The sequence below is a fragment of the Leptonotus elevatus genome, chromosome 16 (genome assembly GCF_054856555.1).
Source record: "Leptonotus elevatus isolate MCC_2025b chromosome 16, RoL_Lele_1.0, whole genome shotgun sequence".
NCBI classification, from domain to species: Eukaryota; Metazoa; Chordata; class Actinopteri; order Syngnathiformes; family Syngnathidae; genus Leptonotus; species Leptonotus elevatus.
Genome location: NC_141254.1, coordinates 3,002,044 through 3,017,786, shown reverse-complemented (window position 1 = coordinate 3,017,786; position 15,743 = coordinate 3,002,044). Strand labels below are relative to the sequence as shown.

General features: G+C 37.6%; 1 protein-coding gene across 6 annotated transcripts in view; it reads right to left on the bottom strand.

Moving 5' to 3' along the window:
• Positions 1–4,636: 4,636 nt before the first annotated feature.
• Positions 4,637–15,743, bottom strand: part of igsf9bb (immunoglobulin superfamily, member 9Bb) — a 133,330-nt gene continuing 122,223 nt past the window's right edge. For 4 of the 6 annotated variants that reach the window (XM_086098332.1, XM_086098335.1, XM_086098333.1 and 1 more), the window contains 2 exons: positions 9,645–9,772; positions 4,637–7,843 (listed from right to left, as the gene is read on the bottom strand). In XM_086098332.1, coding sequence (XP_085954458.1) covers positions 7,629–7,843; positions 9,645–9,772 — 343 coding nt within the window. In that variant the 3' untranslated portion in view covers positions 4,637–7,628. Of the gene's footprint in view, positions 7,844–9,644; positions 9,773–13,732; positions 14,145–15,743 lie in introns of those variants that run through there. The other 2 variants (XM_086098337.1, XR_015097383.1) reach the window with 2 other exon arrangements.

The window sequence follows — 15,743 nt, the reverse complement described above, 5'->3', positions numbered from 1 at the left end:
AATATAAGCACATTTTCATTGGATTAAGCAAAGTACAAGTGCATCCCAATAAATTATAATATTGTGGAGGGTTAGGGGATAAGTCATTTTAATCTATTAATTAGAGTGTAATTGACACAGTGAAGCGTTTTGTTTGTAATAATTCTGATGATAAATAATAAAAACACAACATTTGCCATCACAATAAATTAAGAGTATTGTCAGATATACAAATTGGCCAGAATTTCAGAACAATTTTTTTTCCATGTTTTTGATGAATCTGTAATATACAGTTATTAGGTTCAGCTTTTGAACTACTGAGGTAAAATAATCTTTCAACAATATTATAATTTGAGAGGCACCTATATAGTGTATTGAAGCTAAACGTTTTTTCACCTCACGACGTATAATGCTTTACTTTTCATACACAGCTGTCTCCATCTAGTGGTGAGTTTTGGAGATGCAGAGATACCAACTTAGACCTCATAGCTGTCATTGAGGTATGATGAGCACATCTGAATTGTTTCGTGTAACATTTACATGCTATCAAAGCACCGTGTTGACAAAAAAGTAAACTAGAATATCACAAATAAAAGGCAAATGGTCATGAGGATGCGTTCAAATAATAATAATAATAATAATAATAATAATAATAAAAATGTCTTTGCTCTAACATTTTGCACATGTCCCAGAAACAACAGCAAAGACCACAGACGACCAGCTCCTACCAGTGCAACACGAAAGTGCGTAGCTACATTTTGTCTGAAGCGAGGAAATACATTGAAGTAACAAAAAAAAAAAAGAAGCACCACAGCTGTTGGGAAATAGCACCAGTTTTCAGAATGTACAGTAGCCTATATGACGTGTTGTTGCTGTAGTTCTTTTTTTGGCAATGTTGACCACTTAATTGAATATAACGTCAAGTGTGTTGAGTACCTTAAGAAACTGCTGAAATGCTCGAAGCAACCGAGTTAAGAGATCACATGACCAAATGCATGCCCGTGCTTCAACAAAAACGTAGAATAAAACATTTGGAAGTCCTAAAGTCAGTTGAAAGCAGCTTCATGAATTACATGCATGTCAAACCATTCCTGTTGTACATATTGTGAACTCAACAAAGCAATGGAGTATCATAGTTAAGGTGCCATCATTCTCGTAAACCCCAAATGTGGATACGATAAACTAATAAGAATAAAAATAACGATGAAATAAAGACGATGGCCCACAGTCAAACTTATATTTACTATTCAGAGCAAGCAGACATTGCTATAAAAATAGGTTGCTGTGTTTGTATACAGTACAGTGAAATCCATTACAGTGCACCATTCTCTTTTATATTTTTTCCTACTGCACCGCTACCATATAAGCACAGATGGATATAAAAATAAATATACACTCATACATTCTTTTAAAACATGAACTGTCCTCAAATATATATAGAGCCATTTCAGCCCCATACATACATGTGTATATTATATTTATATAGAGAGTGTTTATATTTCTTGGCTCTATAATAATCAACTAATTTCTATCATTGGAGGATGTCTTTTACTCACATTTGGACATTGGTCTGTTACATAATCAGAGGTGGCAAATCCGGGTCCTGGAAGTAAAAAGCCTGCCACCGTTTGGTTTTAGCCCCAGGTGCTAGAGCTAGCTCCCATGGTGCCAGTTTAACTGCTAGGGAGCTAGCTAGCAACAATGGCTAAAGCCTTTGCCACCTCTGATATCTCATAATTGTCACTGAACCTACTACTCAGATCCCCAATCAAGTCTTCAACATGTGCATATACCCTCTTCTACAAAAAAAAAAAAACAAGATAAGACAAGTTATGCTTATTCAAGACATTACTGTATATACAAACTTTAAAGTGTGGAGTTTTTGTCACTGTACAGTGAAATAAAAAGTGATACTTCATTGTACCAATACTTTCCCTCTGTGTTACTTTTATCAGAGCACTGATGTTTTGTCAGCCAGTGTAAGACTAGGATTTTTGTCTAAACATGTTATATATCTCATGTTAATAATTTCCCTCTTTTTGCTGGAAGAAGCTGGACCAACCGCTAATGACATTGCATTCTATTTTTAGGTAGTGTACTTAGGTTAAAGAGAAAATGCATTTGACAACAATACATACATGAATATTATGTAAGAAAAATGTGTGACTTGTGCAGCGTGGGTTAGCACCAGGTTGTCTACTTGTTGTGCACATGGCTAAAGCCTGTAAAGCATGTGAGACAAATAAGCGACCTTGAAGAAGTCCGTCTAGACTAGATGCATGTGTAACGGCAGAGTCAAATTCAACTCAAGGCAGGCTCTTTACATCTCCTCAGATTAAGTCCCATGTGATACAGTACTGAGATTTATTTTCAAGTCGTGTGATAGAATGAAGTCGAACAGATAAACACAATGATGCAATTTTTTCCCCTTCCGCTTGTTGGAAACCTTGACAAATGTGATCTCTATATAAAGCAGCTCTCATAGTGGTATTAAAATCAGTAATATGTTCACAGCGATTCAACTAGGCTCTAGTTTTACTTAACACAAGCTAGACAGCAGTAGACAGATCACTAAATCGATATTTACTCCACTATTTTGGAAATTATATTTAATCTCATCTCCATTATTAAAATACATACTATATGTATTTTTTATGTATTATATTATTTAATATGTATATGTATATGTATGTAACCCTAACCTAACCCTAATTATATAGAGTTGTTTTTATTTCCATTTAAATCTATTTTTTTATTTAATTTTTGAATTATATTTTTATATCCGTTTTTATTTTCACTTTTAGTCATTAATTAATTTATTTTTAATTTTGGCAGTTTTGATCCTCCATAGAATTTCAGTTGACTTCCTTGTAAATTCCGTTTTGTTCTTTACTTTGATAATTTTTATAAAAAAATGCTATAAATACTTGAAGTACCACTGATTGTCACACCCACATAAGTGGGGCGAAGTTCTTTCTCCGCATTCTGACACATCCCCTTAGGGAGCGGTGAGCAGCAGCAGGAGCCACACTCGGGAATAATTTGGTGATCTAACCCACTAACACACAATTTCAACCCTTAATGTTGCTTAAATATTTATTAAGAGAATAGTGTAAGTATATAGCATTGGTCGCTTGGGCCTCAACAATCCAGGTACAAATATGAAACATGAAGTTCATTTTCAAAGTGGATTATTTATTAATTGTTTTATGAATTCATTGTGTGCTCACTTTATTGGCAAATGTTTCAATTTTGATTCTAATTTTTTTTCCAAATGTAAACAACACAAATGAAAAGCGTATCATTATTATGCATTGGCAATGTTTTTCCATGTAGTTATGCATGTCTAAGCATGTGACTTATTTTGTTAAAATGTTCACTGATTGTGTTTGTCCTTCCAATTTATACAACAATAGCCTTTTGTACACACCTGTAAGGCTGGCGACGCAAAGTTTAGATCATTTTCAGAGAAGTGTTAACTCAAATGTCCTTCCTTCCTCAGGATGGACATCAGAGAACTTTTCATGAATCAAAATCCAGTTTTCAGTTTTGCAAATGTCTTTGCAATTTATGAATGGAGAGACCTTTTTTTCTTGTGATTGAAAATCAAACAGCAATACCAACAAATGACTTCTAACCCCTTTTATGTGCACTATATATTCTGTTGTGACAGTTGATTTTCTCTAATATGCATGAGAAAATGCAGCCAATCCAGCCATCATACCATTACGGAACTGGCATTAGCGTCACAGTACAGTATTTTTCAGCAACATTGATCATAAAATATAAATGGAAGCAATGTAATCTTATGTTAGCATACTATTTTTAGGCATGTTCAATTGAGGGTCCGTAATTTCATGTGATAAACTGCTGCAATTTGTTTTAAAGTATTTGTATGTATCATCTCTTTGTTAAATTGTCAAAATATTCCTATTGTATTCCGTATATATGTTACTATATGTAAGGTCAAATCAATAGGAAATACTAATCTAAAATAAAGGCACTTAACTTTTGAAACATGAAAACAATTAACTACAAATATATATTTAAATATTACATTTGACCCTTTTGTACATTAGCTGTTTTGTGAATAAAGAGAATATATTATATCAATGATGTAGAGTTGTTTGAAAACCTTTTACAATATTAGCTGTTGAAAAAAACTTAAGAAACCCAAAAGGTCATTATTGTAATTGTGGCGTATTTCAGAAGACTTTGTTGGCCTTGCATGCAATGCATTTCCTTTATTTTCGTGACTATTTACATTGTAGATTCTCACTGAAGGCATCAAAACTATGATTGAACACATGTGGAGTCATGTACTTAAAAAAACGGTGAAATAATTGAAAACATGTTTTATATTCTAGTTTCTTCAAAATAGTCACTCTTTGCTCTGATGATTTCATTTATTTATTTATTTTTGCACACTCTTGCCATTCCCTCGATGAGCTTCAAGAGTAGTCACCTGCAAATGGTTTTACAACAGTATTGAAGGAATTTTCCAAAGGTGAGATGCCAAGAGTGTGCAAAGCAGTAATCAGAGCAAAAGATGGCTATTTTGAAGAAACTAGAATATAAAACTTGTTTTCAGTTATTTCACCTTTTTTGTTAAGTACATAACTCCACATGTGTTCATTCCTAATTTTGATGCCTTCAGTAAGAATCTACAATGTAAATAGTCATGAAAATAAAGCAATTGACACATTAAATGATGTGTGTCCAAACCTTTGGCCTAATTTGCTCACCAGCCTTGACTTGTGTATGAACTTGTATGTGCGTGTGTACATTTTCTTAACTGAGCACTATTTGAATAATAAGATTAAGAAATAAAAAGGACGTTCTGAAACTTTCATATAACCGTTCCCTGTTTTTATTGTTGTATTGTGTTTCTCTGTTTTATGTTTACCAAGGGTCTGGAATACGTTGAATTGAATTTTACAGTGTTTAGCAAGCCTCAAGGCATTCATTTTATCCCAATAGTGTTCATTGTCTGTTGAAGAGCGGAATCTAATGTATCAACTGGTTCTAAAATGAAATGCATATTTAAAGAAAAGAGGAAGCAAAAATGTAGCTGCCTCTAATTGCCCATCCTATTTCGTAATAAGTGACTGTTCTTAGTCTCACTTATAGCATAAGGCCGCGTACAAAGGCTAACAAAATGGAAAATTACATTCATACTATGTGAAGCAAAATGGCTCAGTAGAAATGACATTATGATTTGAAGTGAAGAGAAGCAAGCAGCATTAGTTCACTAAGTGGCGGTGTACATGTGAGTGTGAACGCTTGTCAGTCTTTATAAATGTGTCCTGTGATTGACCGGCGACCAGTCTTGGATATAGATGTTGCTCAAATATCAGTTTGGCAGGCTGTAATCAGCTCAAGCTCCCCAAGACCTTAACCAGGTAAGAATTAGAAACAGATTGCTGGATGAGGCAGGCAAACAAACAGAAACAGTTATCTCAGTTCAATTCTCCATGTTGGCAAATCTAGTACTGTGTTACTTTCTTACTTAACTAAGTTGTTTTCGGCTAGATAATTCAGGATTTGATTCGGATTTTGAGCCTTCTATACTATGTACAGTTGAAGAACTGGACAGTGTGGTGTAAAAATGGACACAAATGATTGGACATAGCAATATTTTTGCTCCAGTGCAAATTCTTCTCAGATGTGAAAAAATAAAAGGGTGTTTCGAGCTACTGCTCATTGTTTCCTTTTGCGCAGGCTCACCAAGGCTGGTGGCTTTTGTGAAATACAGAATGGCTAAATAAAACAACAGTGAAGTCATTTCTGTAAAGAGGTGAAATGTACTATATGTTGGTCTTGTGTGGTCCTATGTCCTGTGCGCCGAGGTCTATGTTTTAAATGAGAACACAATTTTTATATGAGTTTCAGCAGAATTCAAAGGTGCTTGGCAGAGAGGATATGGTGGTAGGTGTGGCTGTAAATGGAAGCCCACACTACTTTCCAGGGCTGTACTCACTTAACTATGACGGCGCACATTACATTAGGGCCAGGTATAAATATATATTTTGTAGAGCGTGGAGGCAATATTCAGAGAAAAAAACCCTCAATAAATAAAAACTCTGTAAATTTGTGACTTTATAAAGTGGCAAATTTGCGAGTTTATAAAGTGGCAGATTTGTGAGAAAAAAACTCAGAAACTTACGAGAAATATACTTAGCGTACTACTCGGATGTTTGTTGACTTTTCGGTCAGGTTTTCCAATAAGGAGGTAGTAATTAATTGCTTTAGCAATGATTAACTGTATGATGTTTGAAGCATTGGGTACGGCCAGCGACAAATACGCCTCGCTTTGCAAAGGTCCACACCCTGAGAATCAAGCATTTAAGGTAATTTGTTAAAATGTACATTTACTTGTAGATTCATGTTTCCAGAATTATTATTTGCATATTAATACATTTTTGATTTTTTTTTGTACCGAACATGAGCACCCCTGACCTAAAGTATGCTAGCTTCTGATTGGTTAGTCTTTAGTCAGCTGATATGGGATCAGGAAGTGTTGTCGCTGTAGCTGCCTTGTATTATGAGTAAAGTTTAGATTAAGAATAAATCTGTCTCCATCCTGCCTTATCATTTTATAAACAGTGTCCCATTAACTCATTCACTCCCAGCCATTTTCACTGAAGCAATCCCCTAAATCAGCTTGTTTTCAACATGGCCCTGGTTGATCTCTTAATATCTTTCTAAAGTCGCAAATATGCTACTTGCAAACTTGCCACTTTATAAAGTGGCAAATTTCAGAGTTTTTTTTCTTGGAATATTGCCCCCACCCTCTAAACATATATGTATATATATATATGGCCCTAATACGCCATTGTAGTACACATAAGCAATTTTTTTTTAATGAGAAAAATACATTATAAATTCGTAAATTTGCCAAAGGTGGCGAATTTGTGACTTTGTAAAGTGGCAAATTTTCAACTTTACAAACTTAATTTTTTTCTCACAAATTTGCCACTTTATAAAGTCGAAAATTTGCCACCTTTGGCAAATTTACTAGTTTTTTTAGTGGCGAATTTGCAAGTTTTTTTTCTCTGAATATTGCCCCCACCCTCTAAAAAAGTATATTTATACGTGGCCCTAACACGTTGTCGTACTTAACACAGGCAACTTGACGCATGCCTGAAAAATGTGCTCCAATTGGCTAACTAAATAGGAGGAAAGTTGTGATTTCAAAGAAAATAGTGATCAAGTATGAGTAAAATTTTAAAATCACTTTTTTTTTTTGCACTGGAGAAAAACGTCAATCTGGGAACTGTCATTCTGACTTGAGTTGATAGAAATGTAAACACATTGAGAATAATACTAAATGTGACCATAGAGGGAACATGGACATTAGCGCATTTAAGAGGCCAGCATTTAGAAGTACATAAGAACTCAACTTTTCCGATTTTGGAGGGATTGTCATCAGTGTTAAATGAATATTGATCTGATTCAAGTGTTCAAGCCTCATTCATAGTCATAATAAATGTATAAAACCATCATAAATGGTTGAACAGGGTGCACCAAATCAAAATGCTTAAATGTATTGCTCCTCGCTTTAGCAGTTAATACATAGCAAAGAGAAGTAGTTATTGTTTGAAAATGTGTTGGCATACAATGTGTATGACCTTCGTTTGTGTGCGTTTTCAGAGGAAGGTGGCATGGTCTAGTTCGACGTTGTCCATACAAGCCAAAATGGCCTTCTGGTCTTCTCGAAGGGGCCGACGGTACAGCAGAGCAGAGAAGCGATTGTATGGGTCGTGAAGGAGGAGCCGTTTCTTCTTCCTGTGGAGGTAGAGCGCTTCTTCGGGCTGAAGTACCTGAGTGGGGTGGGCCTGCTGGGTCTGAGAGGTGGAGACACCTGACAGAGCAAACACACAAGAGAGTTTACAGCCACAGAATCTGATGATCCAACAGGTAAGAACTGGGAACAAAAATCGGACCGGGAAAATATTCGTCAACGGGGGTTGCGTTTGGACGACGGATTTCTGTATCATATTTGTCGACGGAGCGTTGGTGCGGATGAAACGAACATGCAGCAAATCCTATTCGTCGTCGTGGCAGTGTCAGTCGACATCCAGTAGAGATTGTTCATCGCCGGGGGAAGGGAGTGTGCAAGGGGTCATGAGGCGATTAATATTTACCGGGGGGTATATTATTTATCAACGGGTGGGGTTGTATTAGTATAGTTCCATTGTGTTTATTTTAAGGTTAGGAAGACAGCTACTGATATAGTGTTCCCTCATTTATCACAGGGGTTATGTTCCAGAAACTACCCACATTGAGTGAAGTCCGCAAAGTAAAATTTGACTTTTTTTCTTTTTTTTTCGGTGAAGGATTTACACCTCAATTAACTCATTTACTCCCAGCTATTTTCACTGAAGCAACAACCTTTGCTACTGGCTGTTTTACTCTTATAGTATTGCAAAGCATTTATTCAGCGGTATAACCTTGAAAGTTGAAGTTATCTGTGAAAAGAGCAGAGTCCCGTGAGAAGGATGCTCCTGCAGCTGCAAAACAGGAATTGTGCCTTATCACAAGATAGCAGCTGAAACACTTTGCAGATGAATTGTTGACTTTGACTGTTGAAACCTTCAGCGACGAAGAAAGACATGTCTGTATTATTATCTGCACAATAACTCATATCCGTGATGGTTTTCATGTTGCTGTGTGCTCCCCCAACCTTTAGAGCAGCAACGGCTGTGTAACTAGGGACTGCCTTAAAAGAAAAAAAAAAGAGGGCTCGGCAGAGTGTGCTTCCGAGCAGTAGGAGATTGTAATTGTGCACATCTCTGTCCGTTCCTTTTCTGTTGTTTATTAAATGTTCTAGGTTGACTGAACTCGACACACATTTTAAGGTTTCCCCAAACCGCAGATAGGAGGAGGAAGTTGGAAATTGCTTTAAAAAGGGAGGATTTATTATTAATTGTTAACAAGTATGTGGTATAGTAAATACGCTTATAAACTAAACTGCTCGATAATCAGTTGCTTTTTGGTAAACCGCTACTTTGAGTTATTTAAAAGAACATGTACGATAAAAACACATAGTAATGAATGAGAGAGGCGGAGAGCGGTGACAAGTAGCAAGATGGCCGCCCCGTGCGGCCGTTCGATTCCATTGGCTAGCAGCGCGGACGAGACATCTAGCCTTTATAGATATCTATGCGCACAGCAGTGACGTTACACAACACCCCAACCTGCGTGATTAGCCGTAAGGAGCGAGACATCTGATTGGCTGCAGACGGGCTTCGTTTAGAAAAAATGCATGCGTGTTTCTCGGCCGCGCAAAAAAGATCCACACACATGTGAGTGCGGACTACAAATTAAAAGCACATTATAAATGTGCGTAAGACAATTCACACACATTTGATGAATGTGTGTGTTTTGTGTCAAATGTGTGTGTTCATTATGAGACAGTTTGGCTCCATATTTATGCCTCTGTTAGGAAATTATGAACCAGCTCACACAGTTCCCAACCTTCTTAACACTTGTCATACTTAATAAATTGAACGTTTTAATTTTGACGTTTTAATATGTCGAAGAAGAAGATGCAGAAGAAGAAGTCCTAGTTGGCGACAATGCAACACTTGCAGGGGTCCATTGTATGCTCTTGATGCTGCATCAGGGTAACAAACCATTTTAAAAATGTGTTACCAACATACCTGCTTTCCTCCTAGTCTTGGAATTATTGTTATTCATTGTCATCTTCTTAGCCTTTCTAATACGTTGGTATCTCAGAGCATCAATCCTCTCAGACCCCGAAAGGACACTCGGCGCACCTGGACGTTTTCTAAATAAGGAGAACAAAGAGGGAGAAAGGGGTAACTCCATGCCAAATATTTTCAAAGGCATACAATTGGATATTAATTCTAATTCAGTCTTGCTTAATCCATGCAAGAGGTGCAACACATTGTGAAAGGATCAACATGACAGCATAAGGCAATATCTTCCTAAACATTTTATGATTATATCAGCTACATTATTTAATAAAGTCTCAACAGCCTTAAACACTGTTAAGAATAAATAGGGCATCATTTTTGGAAATACATATTTTAAAGAATTGATCCAATAAATCTCTATATAAGACACTGCATATACACCAGGTGATAAAAATTAACACATTTCAATTTAAAAGGATGATTGTGTTTTCTTTTTTATGTATTATGTACAGAGCCGAAATAAACCATTCATTCATTAAGAATAAATAAATAAATGAATGACATTTGATGAGATGTTGCAATCACAAGCTGAATCTGTATTTCTTTTACATTAATCTTTCCTACTCTGAAAATAACAGATGCAAATGCTCCGTTGGTGTGGCTTGTCAGTGGTTGTGGGTTTGCATCAAATTGTATCTCTAGCTCTCTGTGAAGGCACTTATGACTTGGTAGCCACTCACACACCAGCAGCCTATTTATACGTCTTGAAGCACAGAAAACAATTAGCATTACATTGGGGCCATCTTTCCGTAGTGGCTGCAGAGACAAACCAAGGATCATTAGAACAGGAAGGAAAATCACAGCGGCGCAACAAAGCAGTATCAATATGTATTCATAGACATGGAAACTGTCTACAATGGGCTTCACCATGCTGACAGGGGGAGAGATGGCTGGAGGGGAAATGACTACGCGGGAACAGTCACATAATGAAAAATAAGCCAAAGAAAAGCGAAGCACTAGGACAAGAAATGTAACAAGAATTATTCAATAGAATTGTTTGTTTTTGGAAACGGAGGAGGATTTAGCAATGGCATGCATGGCAGTTTGCACATGGAACAGAACTTTAAAGGGGAATACATTCAAAAGCTTTTCATCGAGCAGGTCACTTGAACTTTATGTCAGCACGCATGTGTTCCAAAATCTTTGTTCTTTTGGAACAAGGTGAACGTGCTGCACATGACTGCGAGAAATGTGCTGTAACATTAATTGCAATTGAAAGCTAAGTATTTATTTCATCCTCTATAGACCCTTCTCGCTGACACCACTTTACCCATAATGCTTAGCTACCGCTTACCCTCCTGGAGGGCAAACAATCAATAGAAATCCACGGCGAGAGCATTGTTTTTAGTTAGCGTTTTGTTTAAATGGTGGGAAAATATGACAAATGTAGCAAAAGACGTCCCTAGTAGGAAAGTAGGTTACTGCGACTCATTGGAACCAGCCGTTCTAAGACACTATCTCCAAAAGCCGGAGTTGATTGGAGGGCAAGATCCCTATGTATGAACTTTCACCATCAGCTTGGTCAAAGGAAGCCACTATGTTCCCCCAAGTGAGCTACCACAAAATTTTAAATTATTTAATTGTATAAAAGAGTGCCACCGCCTACACTTGGGAGGACTTTGATGCTATCAAGAGCCTGGAGTCGTACAATTACTTTGTGTCTGGATGGGTGGGAGATTGGCTGCGTTCAACACGGCAATGTTTGTCTCATGGCAGCAAATGTATGTTCTATCTTTATCTTTTGGTTGACACGGGTTACTGGTGTAAAACGTCATTCATTAAATCATTTATGTCCGGATAAACTTGTCTTGCTGTACGTCAAAGTCTTTCAAGCTATCTTAGCTTGCTAACTGCAAACAAGTAAAAGTAAAAAAAAAAAAGGTAAAAAAACAAACAAACAAAAAAGCTAAAATTTTCATGTAAATGTTGATAAAGTGTTATGATTATTATGTGAAAATGTTTGCAAGACCTACGAAAAAGCTTGTATGATATAAAATCAATGTGCAAAATGTGTAATTATGAATAAATGTTGAATATTCCAACATTGCGTACATGTTTTGTGTGTCTGATTGCTGAAAATAACATGTCCCACAGTTTTTTAATTTTTGAGTAAACTTTTCCCCCTGGTTTAAAATTACTGCCGGTATCCGAAAGAACGATATCCTATCTCTGTTTGCCTGATTAGAGCAATCGTAGGCCGCGCAGAAGTTTATTATTGCATTGTCACAGATTTAGAAACGGTTTCACCTATTTTCTACGTGTCACTAACTGATTTCTCATTCACTCGCGTTGGCGGTCTGTCCTCCAGCATGGGCGGCACACAAACGTGACGTCACACTAGAAGGGTCTATACAGATGCTTTAAAAGTTTTAAGGCAATGTATGCAAATGGCATATTTCCACGACTATAAGGTGCACTTAAAAGTCTTACATTTTCTCAAAAATCGATGGTGCACCTAATAGGGAGTTACGCCTTTTGTGTGCACCGAGTTCCAAAATCTGTAAATGTTGTTGTCAGCGGAACAGTGCCGACATATTGCTCAAACACAGCAAATCCGACCCTGGTTGATGACTGGCAGGCATGAGAACCCAATAGACTCACATCATCTTTCAGTTGAGTCTTTCAGGTTCTCATGTCTGCCAGTCCTCAACCAGGGCCGGGTTTCCTGTATGTGAGATACAGTAGGCCGTCATGGTGCTCATTGCTTTGACTTTATGGAATTTCTAGACTAGAGCGAGTTACGGCACAATTTGTGACTGGATTCGCAGAAGCCGGCATCATTTCTGAGGAGCCGCACGCAAACGAGACTAACTCTGACAATACTACAATGACGAGAGGGAACCGTCGTCGTGTTTGATGGAGGACTTGCCCAGTTGTTTGATTTTGGATTTGTAGATTGATCAAGAGTAACGTGAGTACATTGTGAAATACTTCAAGTACAACCAAACTCAGTTTTACTCCACTGCCTTTTTAAAAACATACGCTAGCAAGTGAAAGCAGGCTACCATATGTTTTGAGCTAGCGCATGTTTAGCCGTGCCTGCGCCCAATAGTGCGGTGCGCCTTGTATGTGTGTGTTTAATACAGAAATAGCGCCTGTAACTGAGACTGCACTTTTTAATACGGTGCGCCTTATGGTCATGAAAATGCGGTACTAAAGAGTCGTTGTTGTTTCTGTATCTCTTATGTGTTTTTTGCTAAAGTTGCTGTCAATCTCAACTGGACACTTGTTTATAATCACAAATTCGCCAACTGTGAATTGTGGCTCTCCGGAGACACAGCTGAATGTTACTTACAGCACATGTAATGGATTAAAAATATTTTAATTTCGGGATCATACAATGAAGGTATATTATTGATGGCAAAAAGTGACACATGGAGAGGGTGTACACAGTTATTGACCGAGGATGACGATAGAGATTCGCTTATCGCTCAACATGACCTTGTAATGACCAGTATGGAAGCTGATTTTATTCTTAAAAAGTGGCGTACTGAACTGCAACTGTATGCAATTATTACAGTATTTAATTACAGTTTTTTTTGTTTTGTTTATTCAGTAAAGTGATTTATGCAGGATAAGTCTCAGTCAGTTATGGTAACCTGTTGGCTTAATGTGCTTCTCAGGATGCAAAGGCAGAGTCAGTCAAGGATAAATTAAAAATAAGTTTTTCTATATTCTGTTAATCAGATGTGAGTAACCCTTCATTGAAATTGTTTGACGCTACACTGAGACTTAACTTCCAGAAAATAATGAGGTCTGTTAGCCAAACCACCAAACCATATAAATATGTTGGTGATACATTTCTGTCTTAATATTCAATGCATTCCGACTACAGCACTGACTATTGAAAACCAATGCTTGTGTTGCGAAAACAGGGAAAAAACACAAAACACAACTGAAATGACCTACTGTTGACTAAGGGAAGCAATAATTGAGCAATCATCTCTTGTATTCCCCTTTAAAGGACGAGGTGATCAAAAAAAGCCCCACCTGCTAAGCCCCCCCCTTTCAGACATGGATCCAACCCTTACCTATTGCGGTGTAGAGGACTTGGTCACAACAACGCTGCCCAGATAGCTGAGATCAATCAAAAACAAAGCACGTAAGACTCCAGGAGCTATTAAAACCAACTTACCATACTGTCCCTAAATCATAATGATGAAAACATTGCAGAACATGAGAAGCGGACAGGCCCTGTGACACACTTGGCCCAACAACCTTCCCTTGGGAATGAGGTTCTCATGAGGCAATTAAACGGATCATTGAGAAAATGGTTACAGAAACAAAAGGAAAAGTCGATTGAGAAAGGATCTGAAAAGGTGGAGGGGAGACTTGGTAATGAAAACAGGTTACTCAGGCCGAGGATGGGCCGCAGGGCCTGCCAAGATGAACTCTTCGTAAAGCATCCCTCTGCATGACACAGGCATCCTCAAACGCTTGGATCTAGACATAACAATGGATATTTATCTGGGGATTCAATTCCATTCATATTAAGAGAATTCCTCCTGCTAGGTGGAAGCAAGATAATGCATGATCTAAATGGAGAAAAGGATCCTGAGCAGATGTGTGCCGATCAACCGACTTCAATGGGATTGTGCCGAACAAATCAAAGTTACCACTAGCAATAATGTTTGTTGTTAATGATAGAGTCATTAATGTTTGACATGAAGTAAACTGTGGCGCAAATAGATTTTTTGCATCTCAAGATTCAATGGATTGTGTAAAGTTTTAACTGCTCTGTCTGACAATATATTTCAACAAAATATTTTGATAGAAACTAGCATTAAAGTACCACTAAGGAACTTTTCAACCTTAAAATATTTTCATAACTTCTGATGAAACATCGATTTAAAATTAGTTGAATGGTACCTTTGTCATGGACTGAGGGGGTCTGTATCATTTTTACTGGCACTAAGCAACTTTTGAGGAGGATGGTAGGAACACTGCCACACAAAAAACTACAAATGTGCTGACTGCTTTATGTCATACGTCTTTGTAACGAATGGGGAAGGAATACGTCCCTTCCCCATTCGTTACAAAGACGGAAGTCAATTTGAATGTTGATGCAAGATTACTGCTTTCCTTGCAGAAGCGGCAAAAGTTTTGTCTGAGGAGACCAAAAAGAAAAAAGGTAAGCTGCCCAGATAAAAGGACAGTCAGGGATCAACAATGGCCAGGCTACGCAATACGCTTGTCCTTATGGGAAATGTGGTCTTCCTTCTGGCATTACCTCTTTTGCCCATATGGCGCCGCCATAATCAACGTAAAACTGAAAGTTCCTTAATGTTGCTTTAACATAAATAATTTTTGAGATGGCGTAAAATATATTTTACAGTGGTTCTTAACCTTGTTGTAAGTACTGAACCCCACCAGTTTCCTATGTACATTCACCAAACCTGTCTTCATTGAAAAATAAAATGTGATTAAAAAATTCAAGACATAGGTGTGAACATGGATCCTGGCTCTCTTAACCATACATTCAGAAAGTGTTGTGTTCTTGTATTGCCCATCTCCTTGCAGCTTGACGAAGTGTTCCTTTAGTTTTGCTACATAGCTAGTTGTGCTGGACAAGAATCGCTCAACTTGGCATTGCAAATCACGATGACTCCCATCACTCAACTCAACTCTTGAGCACTTCAAAACAACCACTGTTTTGTTGTTTCTTCAGATGGAACCCGAGGTTGCAGCAGATACAATGAAAACAACAGAGGCCCTAGAATTGAACCCTGTGGAACACCATACGTTCCGTTATACATGTGAATTTATATTGCACATACTCATCTGACCACTTTCTTTCTTTGCTCGACATAGTTAGTATAAAGGGATTAAAATAATAAAGAAATCACACGATGTACCATCACAACAACCACAAGTCGACTAAGCGCACCAAATTCCCTGGGGCACCCACAGGCTAAGCAATATAGCGTGATGACCTGCAGCCAATAATGGCCAAGCAAGTCAGATCATTACGAATCGTTTGAGTTGGGTGTGTGTCTTGACCTCCGCCGAACCCCTGGGACTGACTCACCGAACCCCTGGGGT